Source organism: Ornithorhynchus anatinus, chromosome 3, assembly GCF_004115215.2.
Source record: "Ornithorhynchus anatinus isolate Pmale09 chromosome 3, mOrnAna1.pri.v4, whole genome shotgun sequence".
NCBI lineage: Eukaryota > Metazoa > Chordata > Mammalia > Monotremata > Ornithorhynchidae > Ornithorhynchus > Ornithorhynchus anatinus.
This window is the reverse complement of record NC_041730.1, coordinates 47990494-48006419: the sequence shown is the minus strand read 5'-3', so window position 1 is coordinate 48006419 and position 15926 is coordinate 47990494. Positions and strand designations below refer to the sequence as shown.

The following is a 15926-nucleotide window of genomic DNA, read 5'->3' as shown; positions in this document are numbered from 1 at the left end:
TCTCAAATGCATTCAGTTGTATTTATCGAGCGCTTACTGTGTGCAGAGCCCTGCACGAAGCGCTTGGGTAGTACAATATGAACGGACGCCACCTGGGCGGGACCTCTTTCCGGGAGCCAGACCTGCCAAACGGCTAGCCTAGACCGTAAGCTCACTGTGGGCAGGGAGTGTTTCTACCAACTGTTACTACTGGGCTCTCCCCAGCGCTCAGTACAGTGTTCTGCACAACAGCGAGGACCCAACAGATACGACCGACTGATGAAGAACCATTTCCTCCGAGTTTCAGCCGACTACGGTTTCGTTCCGGTCGAGCGGGGTTGGTGGGTATCTGTCAAGCGACCACTGGCGGACCGAGGATAAACCATTACCCTCGCCGTCCTGACCGCCTGCCAACGCGATGGGCACTCACCTGTTTGGTTATATTGCCGTGGAGCAGGGCTTCGATGTGCAGCCGGGACAAAAGCTGAGGAATGAAGGCTTTGAGGCGAGGCAGGGTGACATCTACAACAACAAGACAGAAACTCAGTCGCGCGGCATTTTGGGCCGAGCGCTTTCCGCGGTACTTACCGGTCTCATTCCCCGAGTACTTCTGGAAGCTCGCTGGAAAACCCGGCAGCCCACCGTGATGCTGCCTCCTCTCCCCCCGCGGCTCCTCCCCACTACCTGAATTGACACGGAGAAGGGACAGCAGGTCCTCCGCTCCTCTGTAGACGGAGTGGGGAGGCAGACCCGTAGCTTGGGGGACCCGGCCCTGACCCCAGGAAGCATATGTGTAGAAGCAGCGTGGTCTAGCGGAGAGAACCCAGGCCTGGGAATCAGAGGACCTGGGTTCTAATCCTAACTCTGCCATTTGTGACCTTGGGAGAGTCTATTAACTTCGCTGTGCCTCTTTGTCTGTAAAATGGGGAGTCACCACCTGTTCTTCCTCCTACTTAATAATAATAATAATAATGATGGCATTTGTTAAGCGCTTACTAAGTGCCGAGCACTGTTCTAAGCGCTGGGGTAGATACAAGGTAATCAGGATGGACACTATCCATGTCCCTCTTGGGGCTCAAAACTTTGATTCCTATTTTCCAGATGACGTAACGGAGGTCCAGAGAAGTTAAGTGACTTGCTCAAGCTCACACAGCAGACAAGCACTCGGAACAGTGCTCTGCACACAGTAAGTGCTTAATAAATACGACTGACTGACTGACTGAATGAATGTGCCAGAGCCAGGACTAGAATCCACGACCTCTGACTCCCAAGCCTGTGCTCTTTCCGCTAGACCGTGATGCTTCTCGTTCTTCTAGTTAAAGTTTCTCTGACCCCACTCATCAACTGGGCACTAGAAGAGATGGTGCCCAGGGGCTGGCCAGGCCAGCAGATCCAGCCCAGGACATGCCATCACCACCCAGCTGTCCACCTGCTCCCATCCCTGGGGCCCATTTGTTTTTTGAGTTGACTCTCTGCTCTTTTTTTTGTCAAGCCTGGCCTGCCGAATGACCTGCTCCTGGGGTTGGTTTTTGTTTTCTTAGGGCATTTGATGATGATGATAATAATAATAATGATAACGGTATTTGTTAAGCTCTCATTGTATGTCAGACTCTGTACTAAGCTCTGGGGAAGATATGAGCAAATCGGGTTGGGCACAGTCCCTGTCCCACGTGGGGCTCACAGTCTTCACCCCCATTTTACAGATGAGGTAACTGAAGCACAGAGAAGTGAAGTGACTGGCCCAAAGTCACACAGCTGGCGAGTGGCAGAGCCGGGATCAGAACCCGCGACCGCTGACTCCCAAACCCGGGCTCTTTCCACTGATCACACAGCCATATCCAGAAAGCACCCCGGCCAATTTTCTAACTTTAAACTACCCACTCAGACCAAGGAGTGCCAGGAATATAAGTTCCCAGTCCCTTGGATTCCTGCCTCCCATCCCACCCGCCCACCGAACCACACACCTTCTGGCCTGCAGGTCTCAAACTGCAAACCCCTCGCTTTAACGAAACTAGCGTAGGCGGGAGGCCAAAGCAGGCCTGAACCAAGATGGGGATTCAGGCAAGGGCCGGATGATTTGGAAAGTGCCGCGGAAGAGGCTCACCGTCCAGAGCTTCTTTCAATTCGTCTTTGGTCCAGGCCACTTCGGTCATGAGCAGTCGGAGGTAATACATCGCGTGCTGGTGAGGTTGTTCTGCTCGGAAGTTGTTAAGAGAACGCATGTACTGGAGGAGACAGAGAGGTTTCATTCGTAACAACCATCGGTCCTGGAATAGCCGCCAGGTCATTTATCGATCCACGCAGACGCATTTAGAATGCGACGTGGCCCCGCGGGTCGAGAATATGATCCCTTCCCTCTCCTCGGCTCCGTTCACTCGAGGGGGAAGCTCTCAGCCGGGGCCTGCTCGGACCTCATGTAAGCACTCGACCGGCAGATCGAGTCACTGGGTTCCGTGCCCTTCCAGCCTCGGGCGGACATCAGGAATGTCCTCCGTAGGCTGCCATCGCCCTCAGCCTTCTCCGCTGGGTCGGGGCGCTGGTCCCGCCAGGCGTGGGCGCGGGGGCAGGGAAGACGCAAAAGGCTAGGAGATGTCCATCTCGGGGGAGGGGTCGGGATTTATGGGGCCATCTGGACGCCCCTCCAGGCCGGTTAGGCCTCACCTCCCAGCCACGCGGCTCCAACAGGCCAGTTCTCAAGGGGCACACGGAACCAGAAATCGGTTCTGTGGGCTACTCCTTCGACTAGCCCGGCCCCGGCTTCAGTCGAACAGGACCATCACTCTCTCGCTCCTGGGCATTTCTACATCAGAGGACAAGTCAAGCTATCTCAGCTGCCTTTCTAACAAGGGACGGAATAGTGGGACGATTCCCACTATGTCCACCTCGGCTTCCAACCTGGAGGTCTGGGAACCGCCAGGCGCCCAGGGTGACTCGGATGGCTGGTGCCAACCTGTGACTATCTCCTGAGCGAGGGAGGGTGTCGAGGAGCCAGCGACTGCCCGGCTCTGGCGGATACAGTTGGAAAGCGGCACGGCGAACCGCACTGCTCAGAAACTACAGGATGCAGCCCGAGGTCTCCGAGAAACCGAGCCCCGGCACTAGCCGAAGGGCAGACAACTTACCGCTTCCTTGATGATTTCGAACCTCTTCTCATCAATCTCAAAGGTGGCCATTTTCTCAACGATCTTCTTTAACAGAATAGGCTGCTTGTCATTGTACCCCTTCACCGACAGCTACGGAAAGAGTTCCGATATTACCAAACGAGATCGCTCATAGGAACGTTTCCTTAATCAAACACACCGAGGTCACTTTATCATTCTGAAAAACCAGAATTACCATACCAAGGTAGGACGCCCTCAGAGAAAGATCATTTTTTTTCCTCAGCCAAAAAGCGGTACACCAGATACCCGGAGCCCCTCATCCGTCTCGTTTTGGTTCCGGTTACGAAATGACGCTACACTCCGGGAGAACCTAGCAGAAACTGCCCTTGGTTCAGTATGATTTAGAATTGTGCGGCACCTCCCTCTCCACTGAGACCAAGCCAGAAAACGACATGCTAAACCACGTGGTGGAGGGACGGATTGCCAAAGTGCCTCTAGACTCTAAGCTCGTTGCGGGCAGAGAGCGTATCTACCAACTCTGCTTTGGCGTACTCCCCCAAGTGCTTCGTACAGTGCTCTGCACGCAGTAAGCGCTCAGTAAATACCACTGATGAGTCACAAAATGGTGGGGGGTGGGCGGTGTGCTAGCCTGGTAATGAGGCGATCCGGTTGACCCACTCTAAGGCCCAGCAACTGGCCTGTGGCCCACAAGACAGCAGGTCAAGGATCGCCACGATCAAGGGTCATCAGACCAGCCATTTGCCCTGTTTGCCTGTTGCCGATTTGTACATTCCAAGCGCTTAGTACAGTGCTCTGCACAAATAAATACTATTGAATGAATGAATTTGCCCTGCGGTCCCCGGCTTCTGCATTTGGAAAAGGGGATTGAAACTCCTTGAGAAGAGGGATTTCAAAGTGCCAGTAAGATATCTGGAACCCCTCGAGAAAAAAGTTTGGGGCCACCTGCCGTTAGAGTCCTTCCTTAAAAGGCAGTGGTTTTGTAGCCATTCATCCTGGGAGAGGACGGTGGGGTTCTACTCTAGCAGTCGGTAACACAGCACGCCTGTCTTATACGCGATTCTGAGCCGGGCAGCAGAGACTCAGCCTAGGGTGAGGACACGCCCTCCTGGGAGGTGAGTGGCAAAATTAAGAGGTCCACGAAACGCCAGGAATTCCTAGTGAGAAGAGACGATCTTGGGGGGGGCAGCGTGGATCAGCCTAAGGGTCGATTCCAGTGCCTGGCGGAGACGGCCCGGGACCGTCTCCAGAAGGGGAGCCACCTGTGCGGACCCTAAGCCCGACCCCATTCCCGGGCGATGCCCGGAGGCCTGAGTTGCCCGGTCGACCCACCGTCTCATCCGCTGGCCCCTCGCTTTAAGGGGAACCCGACCTTTGAGCAGAATCCCAGGGGTGTGGCAGAAACAAACAGGATACCGATGGGAGAGTGACTATCGTGAAATGTGAATGAAAGAGTTCCACACAACTGCCTGCCAGAGTTTGATAAATGGCCCGGAAACTCCCTCGGGGATGAGACGCTTAAAGAAGAAAGGGCTAAATGGCAGGAATCACGGAACACACTGATGTCATCATGCAGAGTGACCTGAAGGCTACGTTGATAAGAGTGTTAGTGGAATACATCCAGGGTCAGTGTTTTCCACACCTCGGTGTCTGCCAGATGAGAGAGATCGGCCCAGAGGTGCAATACAGGGGGTTTTAACTGCAGTCAGCGATAGAGCCAGTCACATGCAAACACCCGCACTCTGTCGTGATTAGTACGAATTATGCCGACGAGGAGCCGCAAGCTGGAACACGCCCACGTTCGAAAGGCACGTGGCTTCACCGAGTCATTCGTTAATGGTCAGGATAATATTTGTTTTTCAGGCAAGAGAGAGATGCAAGGAAAACACCCATCAATCATCGTATTTAAAAATGCAGAAGTCTATGTTTTCTCAAGCTCAGCAGAACTCTCAAGCCGACTGGCTCGGTCTCGCTCTTAGTTTTTACTTACAAGTATTGCATTCATTCCTGATGCAATGCCATAGATCAAACCTGAGAGGCGGGCTGCATATGTATACTCTTTTAACTCATCCTTCAATAACCTGATAAACAGGTATGTCATGTTGCAATGGAGAGGGTCAGCGTAAAGGTAGCGACTAACAAAAACAAAAACAGAAGAAAGGCTTTGATACCTCAAGAGGTGGCGTGATCGTGAGGAAACATGACTGAAGAGTATGGATATGCAGCCTTATTAGTCAGAATTTCCCGGGCAATCGTATCCGTTAGCCTGCATTTTAGAATGGGGTGAAAAAAACCGATCACTCCCTTTCCCCCAGACTCATTAAACGGGTGAGACGGGATGAGGACACCTAAGCTCAGACGAGCGTCCGACTGCTTGAGAGAAAAACTTTGAGTGACTCGGATGAGAGATGCGGAAAAGAACCTGAGGGGCGAAATCTGCTTAATGTGAATGGACGTGTGGCCGGAGACTTTAGAACGAGAGTTGGCTTAAAATTGAAATGATGAGCACGTGATTAGTCACCGAGATCTCGGAAGGAATGAAACGCAGAACCTTAATCACAAATGCTTCCATCGAATCAACAGCAAACATTTTGAGGAGTGGAAAGCTCCAGGTTTTCCTTCATTTGGGTACTTACATACATCCCATAGATGGTATTTTGGAGGTCATAGCTCAAGCCAGCTAGTTCTGCTGCATATGCATACTCGTTGAGGGAGTCTTTGAGGAGTTCAAGGTACAAATAGGCCATGTTACAATGCAAGGGATCCACATAAGCAAATGGGCTGGAAGAAAACGTCGAAAGTAAAATATCCGGTTTATTACCTCCCAGATCGGTGTGGCCTTTTAAGGTGGAGCTCGGGGAGTTCGGCACGAGGTCGGTCCATTTCTGGAGCCTACGGAAATCTCCAAGTACCGGTGCGGGGTTCGGCCCAATTCTCGCCCCTTCCGCCAGCCCGGCATAAACGCGCTCAAGGGCAGTCGGTGCAGGTTGATGGGGGAGGCAAGATTTGGGGGGAACTGCTGCCCGCAAATGGGGAGTAGCCCGGGGGACAGGGGACCGGAGCAGGGGTGTGCATGGAAGGGGACTCTGACTATGGAGAGCAACCGGGCTCCACCGTTCCCCCTGGGCTTTCTACAGGCACTTTGGGGTAGTCTTCCAGTTCAAGCAGTGTTCCCCTTCAGCCGCCCCTTTTCCGGCTGGAACTCGCTGCCGGTCGCTAGACGCTCATTCTGATTCACCCCTTTAGCTCCTCTACCCCCTGTAGATTATAAGCTCCTTGTGGGCAGAGAACGTGTCTATCGAATCTGCATTTTCTCCATTTGCACTGCTCCATTTATTCTCCCAGGCCATTAATTGAGTGCTCTCTGCACAAAGCAAACGCTCCATAAAAAATGATGGTATTTGTTAGGCGCTTACTATATGCCAAGCACCGTTCTAAACGCTAGATATAATAATATAGTAATTACGGTATTTGTTAAGGGATTACTTTGTGCCAGGCACTGAACTAAGCACTAGGGGGGATACGAGCAGATCGGGTTGGACGCAGTCCCTGTCCCACGTGGGGCTCACAGTCTCAATCCCCATTTTACAGATGAGGTCACTGAGGCCCAGAGGAGTGAAGTGACTTCCCCAAGGTCCCACAGAAGCGGCGGAGCCGGCATTAGAACCCATGACCTCCTGAATCCCGGGTCCGTGCTCTATCTACTACGCCATGCTACTTCTCAGACTCCACCCAAAGTACGGCTGATTGATAGCAAAGTGAAACGCAGGATCTGGGGGAGGAAGGGAAGGGAGAAATGCTCAAGGAGCTGCAATGGGAGGCTTCTGTCTTTTCCGCACTGAGGACAGAGACTTGCATTTCTCTGGGAGAATCAAGCTTGTTCCCCCCCTTCCAGATCAGAGATTTTGTAAAAACCTCTTTTGAACTGTTTGGTCCGGCCACAGCGCCAAAGCAGGGACCACCGTGCAAAAGCTGCAGGTGAAGTCCTCAAAAAGATACCACCTGTATGAGATCAGGATTCAGTCCAACTGAATAGGCTGGGTCAAAAGGGTCTGGGTTGGGCCGTGCACATTTATGCAGGGAGGAATTCATCTGCGTTGACCTGTGCCCAGACACCGCCCTCGGAAGACGCTGGATACGACGTGAACCGACCAACCGGCCGGTCCGTATCTCAACCAGGCCTCAGGGGACTCCTCCACAGCCAAAGGGTATGAGAGGGCTTGGGTTCAGCGCCAGAACTGATGAGTTGGCTGCCAATCCAGGAAGTCCAGAGGACCTCCTGGGGGTGGCTTCCACCACCCGGGTCCCCCTCTCCTGCTTCCTTTCTTACCTCAGAGCCTGGGGGCCTCCTGTCTGCTTCCTGCAGGGCCCGGAGGGGGGCCCGGCTCGCTGACACAAACGGGGACAAGCTTCCAACTGCTCGACCCCGCGGATGGGGTTACGGTGGGGGAGAGGAACCCCGGGAGGGGGACAATGGGGGCTAGAGTCGGAATTATTTCTTTTTTTGAAATTGCGGGAGTGTCGGTGGCTTCTGTGCCCCAAGATATCTAACGGATCAGGGGTCCTCCATTAGAGACTTGGAGGGGGGCAGGGCCGGAGTGGTAGCTGGCCACTGTGAACCTGCACTGGCGGAGAAATGACTGGCTAGGGAAAGCCGCCGCCGAGAACCGGATGCAGAGAGTGCTACCCATTCAGCTCTCGGCTCGGCAGGCTACCCGACAACCTACCTTGGCTGTAAACTGACATCTGGGCTCATTCTGAGATGGATACTGTCCGCTGGCCCAAGAATTATACTGGACCAAAGCCATCGAGTTTATGAGGTCCATAAAGGCAAATATTTCAATGATTAAGGGCAGAACGAGAAGCAGTATGGCCTAGTGGAAAAACCGTGGGCCTGGGAGTCAGAGGACCTGGGTTCTAATCCTGGTGGCATCATTTGTCTCCTGTGTGACCTAGGGCACAGCACTTTAGTTCTCTGTGCCTCGGTTATCTCATCTATAAAATGAGGATTAAGACTGTGAGCCCCATGTGTCCAACCTGATTAATTTATATCAATCCCCATGCTTAGTACAGTATCCGGCATATAGTTGATGCTTAAAAAATACCATTAAAAAAAAAAACTTTAAATATAGGTTTCCAACTTCCCCAAGAGTCATCTGCCTTTTGTAGGTAACTTTATAGAGAAGATTTTTCCTTATCAGTCACTTTAAATCCCACTAGATTTATTGGATTACATCTTAATCGTGCAGAATATTGATCCACATCTGGAAAAAGAGGTGACTCAAAGTTGCCCGTCACATTTCAAAGGAAAACACTTAGAAAAATGCCACCTTCCAAACTGTCGGGCATCTAGGACAAGCAGTAATGGCCCTGGTGGAGCCCATTAGTCAGAGGCCTGTGGGCCTGGATCCCTTTTATGGGACGGAAGGACCGTCATTTATGCCTTTATTTCTACTTTCAGGGATTTCATTATTGTACGGTCCAATAGTCGTTATTTGGAGCTATGTCTTCACAAGAAAATTTGTCTGCATTACAAAATATTCTTTAATCTGAATTATACTCTTTCGGGGGGGGGTGTTTGAAACCCCTAGATAATGCGGGCTGAATCACATTCTTCGTTCCCAGTGGCCTAGACCATCTGCATGTGCAATTCAGGCTGCACCAGGAGAAATCTACAGGTGTTTTTTTTGGTTTTTCAAATCAAAAGCGGCATTCACTACAACTCACAAATATTCTCCTCTCAGAGCAGGAGCCAAGGAATCATCTTCCTGGCATGTGGACGGCATACTATTCTGCAGGGGATCGCTGTAAAAATGTCAAAGAAGCTCCATGAAGGAGCTCCTTAAAATGTAAACCGAAGCAACTCCATCTAATCCTGAATTATTGTGCAATGGCAACACGGTCAGAATAGAAGATAGAGTCTGTACAGATACCGTACCAAACGCAGAGGAGTTAACTGACTTGCCCACGGTCACAAAGCAGACTAAAAGGGAAGCTGTCCAATTACACAAATATGGTTTCCAACCTCAGTCCAGAATAAATAATTTGAGAACACTGGGAACTAGAAAAACTTGGAGAATGTAATCATCTGTCCATAACCTTTTTATCTGCAGGTTCACTGGAGCGCTAAGGGGGTGAGAGAAGACCAACCACCTCTCTCTGGAAGACTGAATCAAGAGCTAGAAGTCACTGCTTCAATGACTTTACTTCAACAGTGCCGGTGAAAGCCCTAAGCATCGACTTCCGAATTGGTGGTTTGTATAAAAAACACACGGCAGTGGGTTTCAGTGGTTTCCAGAATTATAACTCAAATGGGCAAATTACACTGACTATACTCTGAAATTGTAAACTTTACAGATAGAATCCGGTGAGCGAGCAGTACGTAAAGGCCTGGAGTTCACTGATTATTTGTCCTGAAAAATTATTAGAAAAGTCACATTACCAGCATTATATTGTATTCCCCCAAGCAGTTGCTCTACACTCAGTAAGCACTCGATGAACAATTCCTTGAAACGGAAGGAAATGTTCATTCATCCCAGTTTCTGCAAGGAGTATTTTCTAAGGTCAAAAAAAATCCTAAAACATAGGATGGGGAGGAAGCTCTAAAGGTTATTTAGACCGGCACCCTACACCCAGGCTAATCAGAAAACCACCGACTCCAAAAAAAAGTTGACTACGTTTCACTACCCACAGTCCTTATTCCTGGATAAATTAGGTCCAGTCTCCAATCTCCCTACTCTTTCCTGTCCTGTTCTCAGTGGAAACGTAGAACTGGTATTCAGGATGGCCCCTACACCATCCCGTCATATATCTACGGTAGAGAAGTCCTTCTCTTTCCCATTGTATTCCCTTTAGCTTTTCCTTCAGCATCAATGAAAACAATTAAAAAGCGATGTAAAATACTTAATGCTAAGATAAAACAATCTGTCAGGCTACAGGGACTCCATTTCAGATTTACTGGAAAAAGCTGAAGGTAGATTTATGCGGTGCATTACATACCTGAAAAACTCAAAGTTGAGACAAGCTTTTGGCAAGAAAAACTTGTCATCTTGTTTGAACCACAGTTTGCTCATGGCAGTGTCCTAGGACAAAAGAAATAAAGGCTTTTTAAATTTTGTGAACAACCTGAATTACACTTCTCTCTCTCTCTCACACACAACACACCCAAAAGTTTAGAATGGATCTGAGATTACTGTACATTTGATAACTGTGTGAGATTAAGTACTGAATAAGGCCGAGAGACCTTCTCCCTTAGAACTCCGCAGGTGATCTAAAAGCTGTTTTTGCCAGGAGGGTTGCCTTGCCCTCAATTTTCTTTCATCATTCTTTCCCTGCAAAGACTGTGATCTATTCCTTTTCTCTCAAGTTTCACACAAACTATTAGAGGACCAATTAACTTGCCATGTGTTAGGGAGAAATGCATCAAATTGCCAGTAAACTCAGGAACAGGAAGAAATTCCTTGGCACAAACACGCAACAGCTCTCTGCCAGGAAATTCCATTTCCCTAACCACTGGGGGAAGTGGATAAATTTCTGGTCACAATCTGCCATGTAGGGCCATACAACAGGTCCCTAATTTTCCAAAGGTCAGAGTTTATCCTCAGAGATCTGAGATCTGCCATTATCTCCTCATCCCGTTCAGCAAGAATAGAGAGGAAAAGAGGAGGACACCTAAAGGGGCTACGTTAGGGTCCCAACACACCACAGCGCTCAGGAAGCAACGGGGCCTAGTGGAAAGAGTACAAGCCCGGGAGTCAGGGAATCTGAGTTCTAATCTCAGCTCTACCATTTATCTGCTGTGTGATCTCAGGCAAGTCGCTTCACTTCTCTGTGCCCGAGTTCCCTCATCTACAAAATGGGGATTCAATACCTGTTCTCCCTCCTACTTCATAATAATAATAATTCTGATATCTATTAAGCACTTACTGCATGCCAGGCACTGTACTATTTGTATTTGTTAACCGCTTACTGAGTGTCAAGCACTGTACTAAGGGCTGGGGTGGAGACAAACAAATCAGGTTGGACCCAATCCCTGTCCCATGTGGGGCTCACAGTCTCCATCCCCATTTTCCAGATGAGGAAACAGACGCCCAGAGAAGTGAATGAGCCCCATGTGGGACCTGATTATCTTGTATCTACCCCAACGCTTAGTACAGTGTTTGACACGCAGTAAGCGCTTAACAAATACCCCAGTTGTTACCATAGGATTTAAGTAAGAACTGAACTCCCCTGCCAGCCTTTCTTTGGCTCCAGGGTTCCTTCCCGAAGGAAATAAAGAAGGACAGCAGGCAGGAGACGGAAGAAGAGGCAGACAGGGGAGGAACAAGGATTAATTTAACCATTAATTAATGAATCTCCACCCCCAGATTTTCCCTACCATCTCTTTTAACTGAGGTCTAACAGTATGGCAATCCTTGAGGCATAAACAGGGACAGTGGATCAAATGCTCGGAATGTGGGTGTTTCCACTCTGTCTTACCCTCACTTTTTCTGACAGAACAGAGCTTGGAGACGACTGACCTGTGTTTTGCAAATGGCCAAAAAGAAAGATGCTATTGGGATTATCCTTTCTCACTTTTCCCTGCCAATGACTTACGACCAGAGGGTCAAAACCTCTCCAACTCGGGCCATAATCACCAAGAAGAAAGCCAGCTTTACAGATTTGAGAATTTTACGCCGCGTCTGACTAAGGTTTGTGGGTCCCCTTCTGGAGCATCAGAAGGTTCTTGTCAAATGGGGCATAGAATTCCCCCTTCGGTTTGATCGGCAACACCGTCAGGACACATTCACTGACGTCCGTGACATGACGGCTATTTGCCAGTTGAAGCTGACCGTTCAAAAGGCAGTCGTTAAATCCTGTCGAGTGATTTTACATTTGCTGACTCGACGGAGTCAGCATCGTCCTTCAATTTTCCCTTCCGTAAAGTGCTGCACCTCCTCTATCAGTGAACCCTCACCGAATGGGTGAGCTTCAAGGCGGTACTTTCAAATTTCGGGAGGGAATAGAGAAGATTCTGGGAATTTTCCAGTCATTCTATAAGGGTCCCGATATACCAGGTACCAAAGCTACGGAAATCCCTCAAGACTCGCCTCTGGGTGCCCTACACCTTGGAGAACTCATTCAGTCCCATGGCTTCAACTACCATCTCTCCGTGGATGATTCCCAATTCTACCTCTCCAGCCCTGATCTTTCTCCTTCTCTGCAGTTCCCCATTTCTTCCCGTCTGCAGGACATCTAAACTTGGATGTCCCGCCGACACCTCAAACTAAACATGTCCAAATCCGATCTCCTCATCTATCCACCCAAACGCTGCACTCCCCGTGACTTTCCCATCCCGGCTGCTGTGCTGTATTCTCCCAAGCGTGTAGTGCAGTGCTCTGCACACAGTGAGCACTCAATAAATACATGACTGATTGACTGTAAACAGCACCGCTACCCTCCCCGCCTCGCGAGCCTGTAGCCTCGGCACTGTCCTCGACTCAACGCTCACCCCACGTATTCAATCTGCCCCAAATCAAATTTCACATCGCTAAAATCCGCCTTTTCCTCTCCATCCCAACTGCTACCACGTAAATCAAAGAACTTATCCTATCCCGCTTCAGTTACTCCATCAACCTTCTCGCGACCTCCCTGCCTCCTGTCTCTGCCCACCTGCGTCCATTCTTCACTCTGCTGCCCGGATCGTTGTCCTACAAAATCATTCTCTCCATGTTTCCCCTGTCCTCAGGAACCTCCAATGGTTGCCCATCCACCTCTGCATCAAATAGAAACCCCTTACCAACGGCTTTAAACCACTCAATCACCTTACCCCTTCCTATCTCACTTTGTTCGTTTCTTACTACAACCCGGACTGCACACTGCGCTCCTCTACTCGCTGTACCTCAGACTCATCTACCTAACTAGTGGCCCCTCACCCACGTCCTGCCTCTGACCTGGAATGCCCTCCCTCTCCATATCCGACAGACGATCACCTTCCCCACCTTCAAAACCTTAGTAAAATCACATCTCCTCCAAGAGGCCACCCTTGACTAAGCCCCCTTTTCCTTCTCCCACTCTCTTCTGCGTCACCCTTGCACTCGACTGTGCACTCTTTATTCACCCCGAGGCCCCAGCCCTTCTGTACATATCTGTAATTTATTTGTATTAAGATGTCTTCCCCTCTAGACTGTAAGCTTCTTGTGAACAGGAAATGTGTCTATCAACTCTGTTAAACCGTACTCAACCAAGCGCTTAGGCGAGTGGTCTGCACACGGCAGGTGCTCAGTAAATACGACTGATTGATATTCGTACGTCCTACTAATTGATGGGGGAAAAAAATGTCTGTGGGTGATTTCATTTAATGTGGGGCAACCCTTGCACATCAGCTACCATACGGAACTTGGTGGAGAAAAATCTCCCTGGCAAGGAAGACAAGAGAGTAGCAGATTCCATTCCGGGGGAGTTTACATTCTTTTCTGCAGCTTTCTCCCTACTCTTTCACCAGTGGGGACTTGAAGTGTGCTGAAAGTTTGCCAGGGACACTGGCAACCAACTGTTCTTATTCAAAGGGATCATCTGCTCAGAAGATGGTCTGCTCTGTGTCCTTTTTAAAATGCTTTACGGTCTCTGTTAGGCGATTACTATATGCCAAGCTCCGTTCTAAGCCCTGAGGTAGATACACGTTAATCAGGTCGGACACAGCCCCCACCCTGGGCCCATGGTCTAAGTAGCAGGGAGAACAGGTATGGAGTCCCCATTTTGCAGTTGAGGAATCAGAGAAGTTAAGCAACTTGCCCAATGTCACACAGCAGGGAAGTGCAAGAGGAGGAATTAAAACCGAGGTCCTCTGGCTGGCTTAATAATTATTATAATTATTACTCCAGTGCTTAGAATAGTCTTTGGTACAGAGAAAGCACTTAACCAATACAACAATTATTATTACATGAATCAAAATCGGGGGTCAGGAACCTATGGGTCGGGAGCCTGATCTCACTCTTCTTGCTATCAGAGGTTGGTTGAAAGGGGGCCCCCAAGGACGAGGCACCAGGATGGGGACGTCTTTTACTCTGCCTTCAAATCTGTCTAGGAAGTAGTTGGTCCGCCTCTTGAGCCAGAAAGGGGAAAACGGGAGGGGGGGGAGGGGGTTCCACTGTCCCCGCTGAACAGGAGGGCGGGCAGGATGTGCTCTCCCGACCCTGACATCGGTTCCCAGAGGGTGACCTGTTCCCTCCTTAATGGCGACCTACTCCTGAATGCCATTTGTCCACCTGCAGCCACCATCAGCAAACCGCAACGGCACCGGAGTAGGGATGGCGACAGGGGTGGCCGGAACTGCTGACCGGCTCCATGCTGGGTGCCACTTAGGCTGACTGCCGGCAATCAACCGTATTTATTGAGTGCTTACTGTGTGCAGAGCACTGCACTATGCGCTTGGGAGTGTACAATATAACACACGTATTCCCAGTTCCCAAGGGCACTTGAAAAAGACAAAGGCTTGGACGGCCCCAGCTCAAGGGGAGCAGGGGGAGTGAGAACTGCTTATCTAATAATAATTATTATTGTGGCATTTGTTAAGCGCTTACTATGTGCAAGGCACCGTACTAAGCGCTGGGGTAGATACAAGTAAATTGGGTTGGACACAGTCTCTGTCCCACGTAGGGCTCACAGACTCACCCCCCATTTTACAGTTGAGGTAAATGAGGCACAGAGAAGTCCAGTGACTTGCCCAAAGTCACACGTGGAGGAGCGGGGATCAGAACCCGTGGCCTTCTGACTCCCAGGTCCGTGCTCTATCCACTAAGCCATGCTGCTTCTGCATCTGCTTAATGTCCAGCTGCTCAGATGGAGTCTCAAAGGAGAGACTGTGAGCCCCAAGTGGGACAGGGACTGTGTCCGGACGTGATTTTCTTCTATCTATCCCAGTGCTTAGTACAGTGCTTGGCACGCAGTAAGCACCGAAATGCCACATTCTCTTTTTCTGTCCAGGTGAGTGGAAGGAGGCATTTAGTTCCAAGCAGCTGCCTCCCTCCACCCCGTCCATTTACCAGCAAGCCTGCTTGGATTTATCGTCTGCTGGTTCAGCAGTTGCCTCCCTCCCTCCCACCCATGTAAAAGCAAATGTGTTTGGATCTGCTTTAAACTCCGTAGGTTCTAGTCTTCTCTGGAAATCGACTCATCTTTGCTCACATCCTTCTATTTCTCCCTTTCCCCCTCACTCCCCATGCTAACACCCTTTTCCTTGCAGCTGAAATCCAGGGGAGTTGTTTAATGTGTCAATGCGGTGCTTTAAAACAATGCCACCTTAACAAATCAAAAGTGAGGGAGGACAAGAAATGGTTTCTTCCCTTTTCCCTCTCCCCCTCTCATTATTCGTATTTCATAATCACAGTGCCTGGCATATAGTAAGCGCTTAACAAATACCATAATTATACCTCCACAATGAAGATAAAATGAAGTTCACTTAATGGGTGTTTAATTTTTACTACTGGCTCTTTAGTACAGTGCTCTGCACAAGGTAAGCGCTCAATAAATACGACTGAATGAAATGAATGAATGTGCCCTAACGGCTCGGTTCATAAGTATAGGGGTTGTTTTGGGCTCTTTTGGACAAGATATGAGCAGACCCTTTTTTGCAGATTTATTGATGAGATGACTTTTGGAGGAAATTAGGTATTTAAAAGCCTTCCATGAGGCAAGGTTGATTACAACTATCAATCATTAAACCATTTGGTAGTATTTACTGAGCACCTATTGTATGCAGCGCTTGGGAGAGTACAAGAGCATTAATCCGCATGCTCCCTGCCCTCAATCTATTGAGGGAAACCCACGCTAGAAGAATTTGCAGATAGA

The 15926-nt window shown here is 49.6% G+C and overlaps 1 protein-coding gene and 1 long non-coding RNA gene across 4 annotated transcripts in view; one reads left to right on the top strand and one right to left on the bottom strand.

The window, feature by feature from the left end:
* IDE (insulin degrading enzyme) overlaps positions 1 to 15926 on the bottom strand; it is an 89860-nt gene that overhangs the window by 12945 nt on the left and 60989 nt on the right. For 2 of the 3 annotated variants that reach the window (XM_007666085.3, XM_039911475.1), the window contains exons 14-18: positions 10098 to 10180; positions 5735 to 5879; positions 3102 to 3212; positions 2084 to 2204; positions 410 to 501 (exon numbers count right to left, since the gene is read on the bottom strand). In XM_007666085.3, coding sequence (XP_007664275.2) covers positions 410 to 501; positions 2084 to 2204; positions 3102 to 3212; positions 5735 to 5879; positions 10098 to 10180 — 552 coding nt within the window. Of the gene's footprint in view, positions 1 to 409; positions 502 to 2083; positions 2205 to 3101; positions 3213 to 5088; positions 5234 to 5734; positions 5880 to 10097; positions 10181 to 15926 lie in introns of all 3 variants that reach the window. The other variant, XM_029059371.2, reaches the window with a different exon arrangement.
* The window catches only part of LOC114810032, a 28076-nt gene that overhangs the window by 5872 nt on the left and 6278 nt on the right, over positions 1 to 15926 (top strand). The window contains exons 4-5 of the long non-coding RNA XR_003757774.1: positions 9212 to 9352; positions 11595 to 11788. This is a non-coding gene — a long non-coding RNA (uncharacterized LOC114810032). The remainder of the gene's footprint in view (positions 1 to 9211; positions 9353 to 11594; positions 11789 to 15926) is intronic.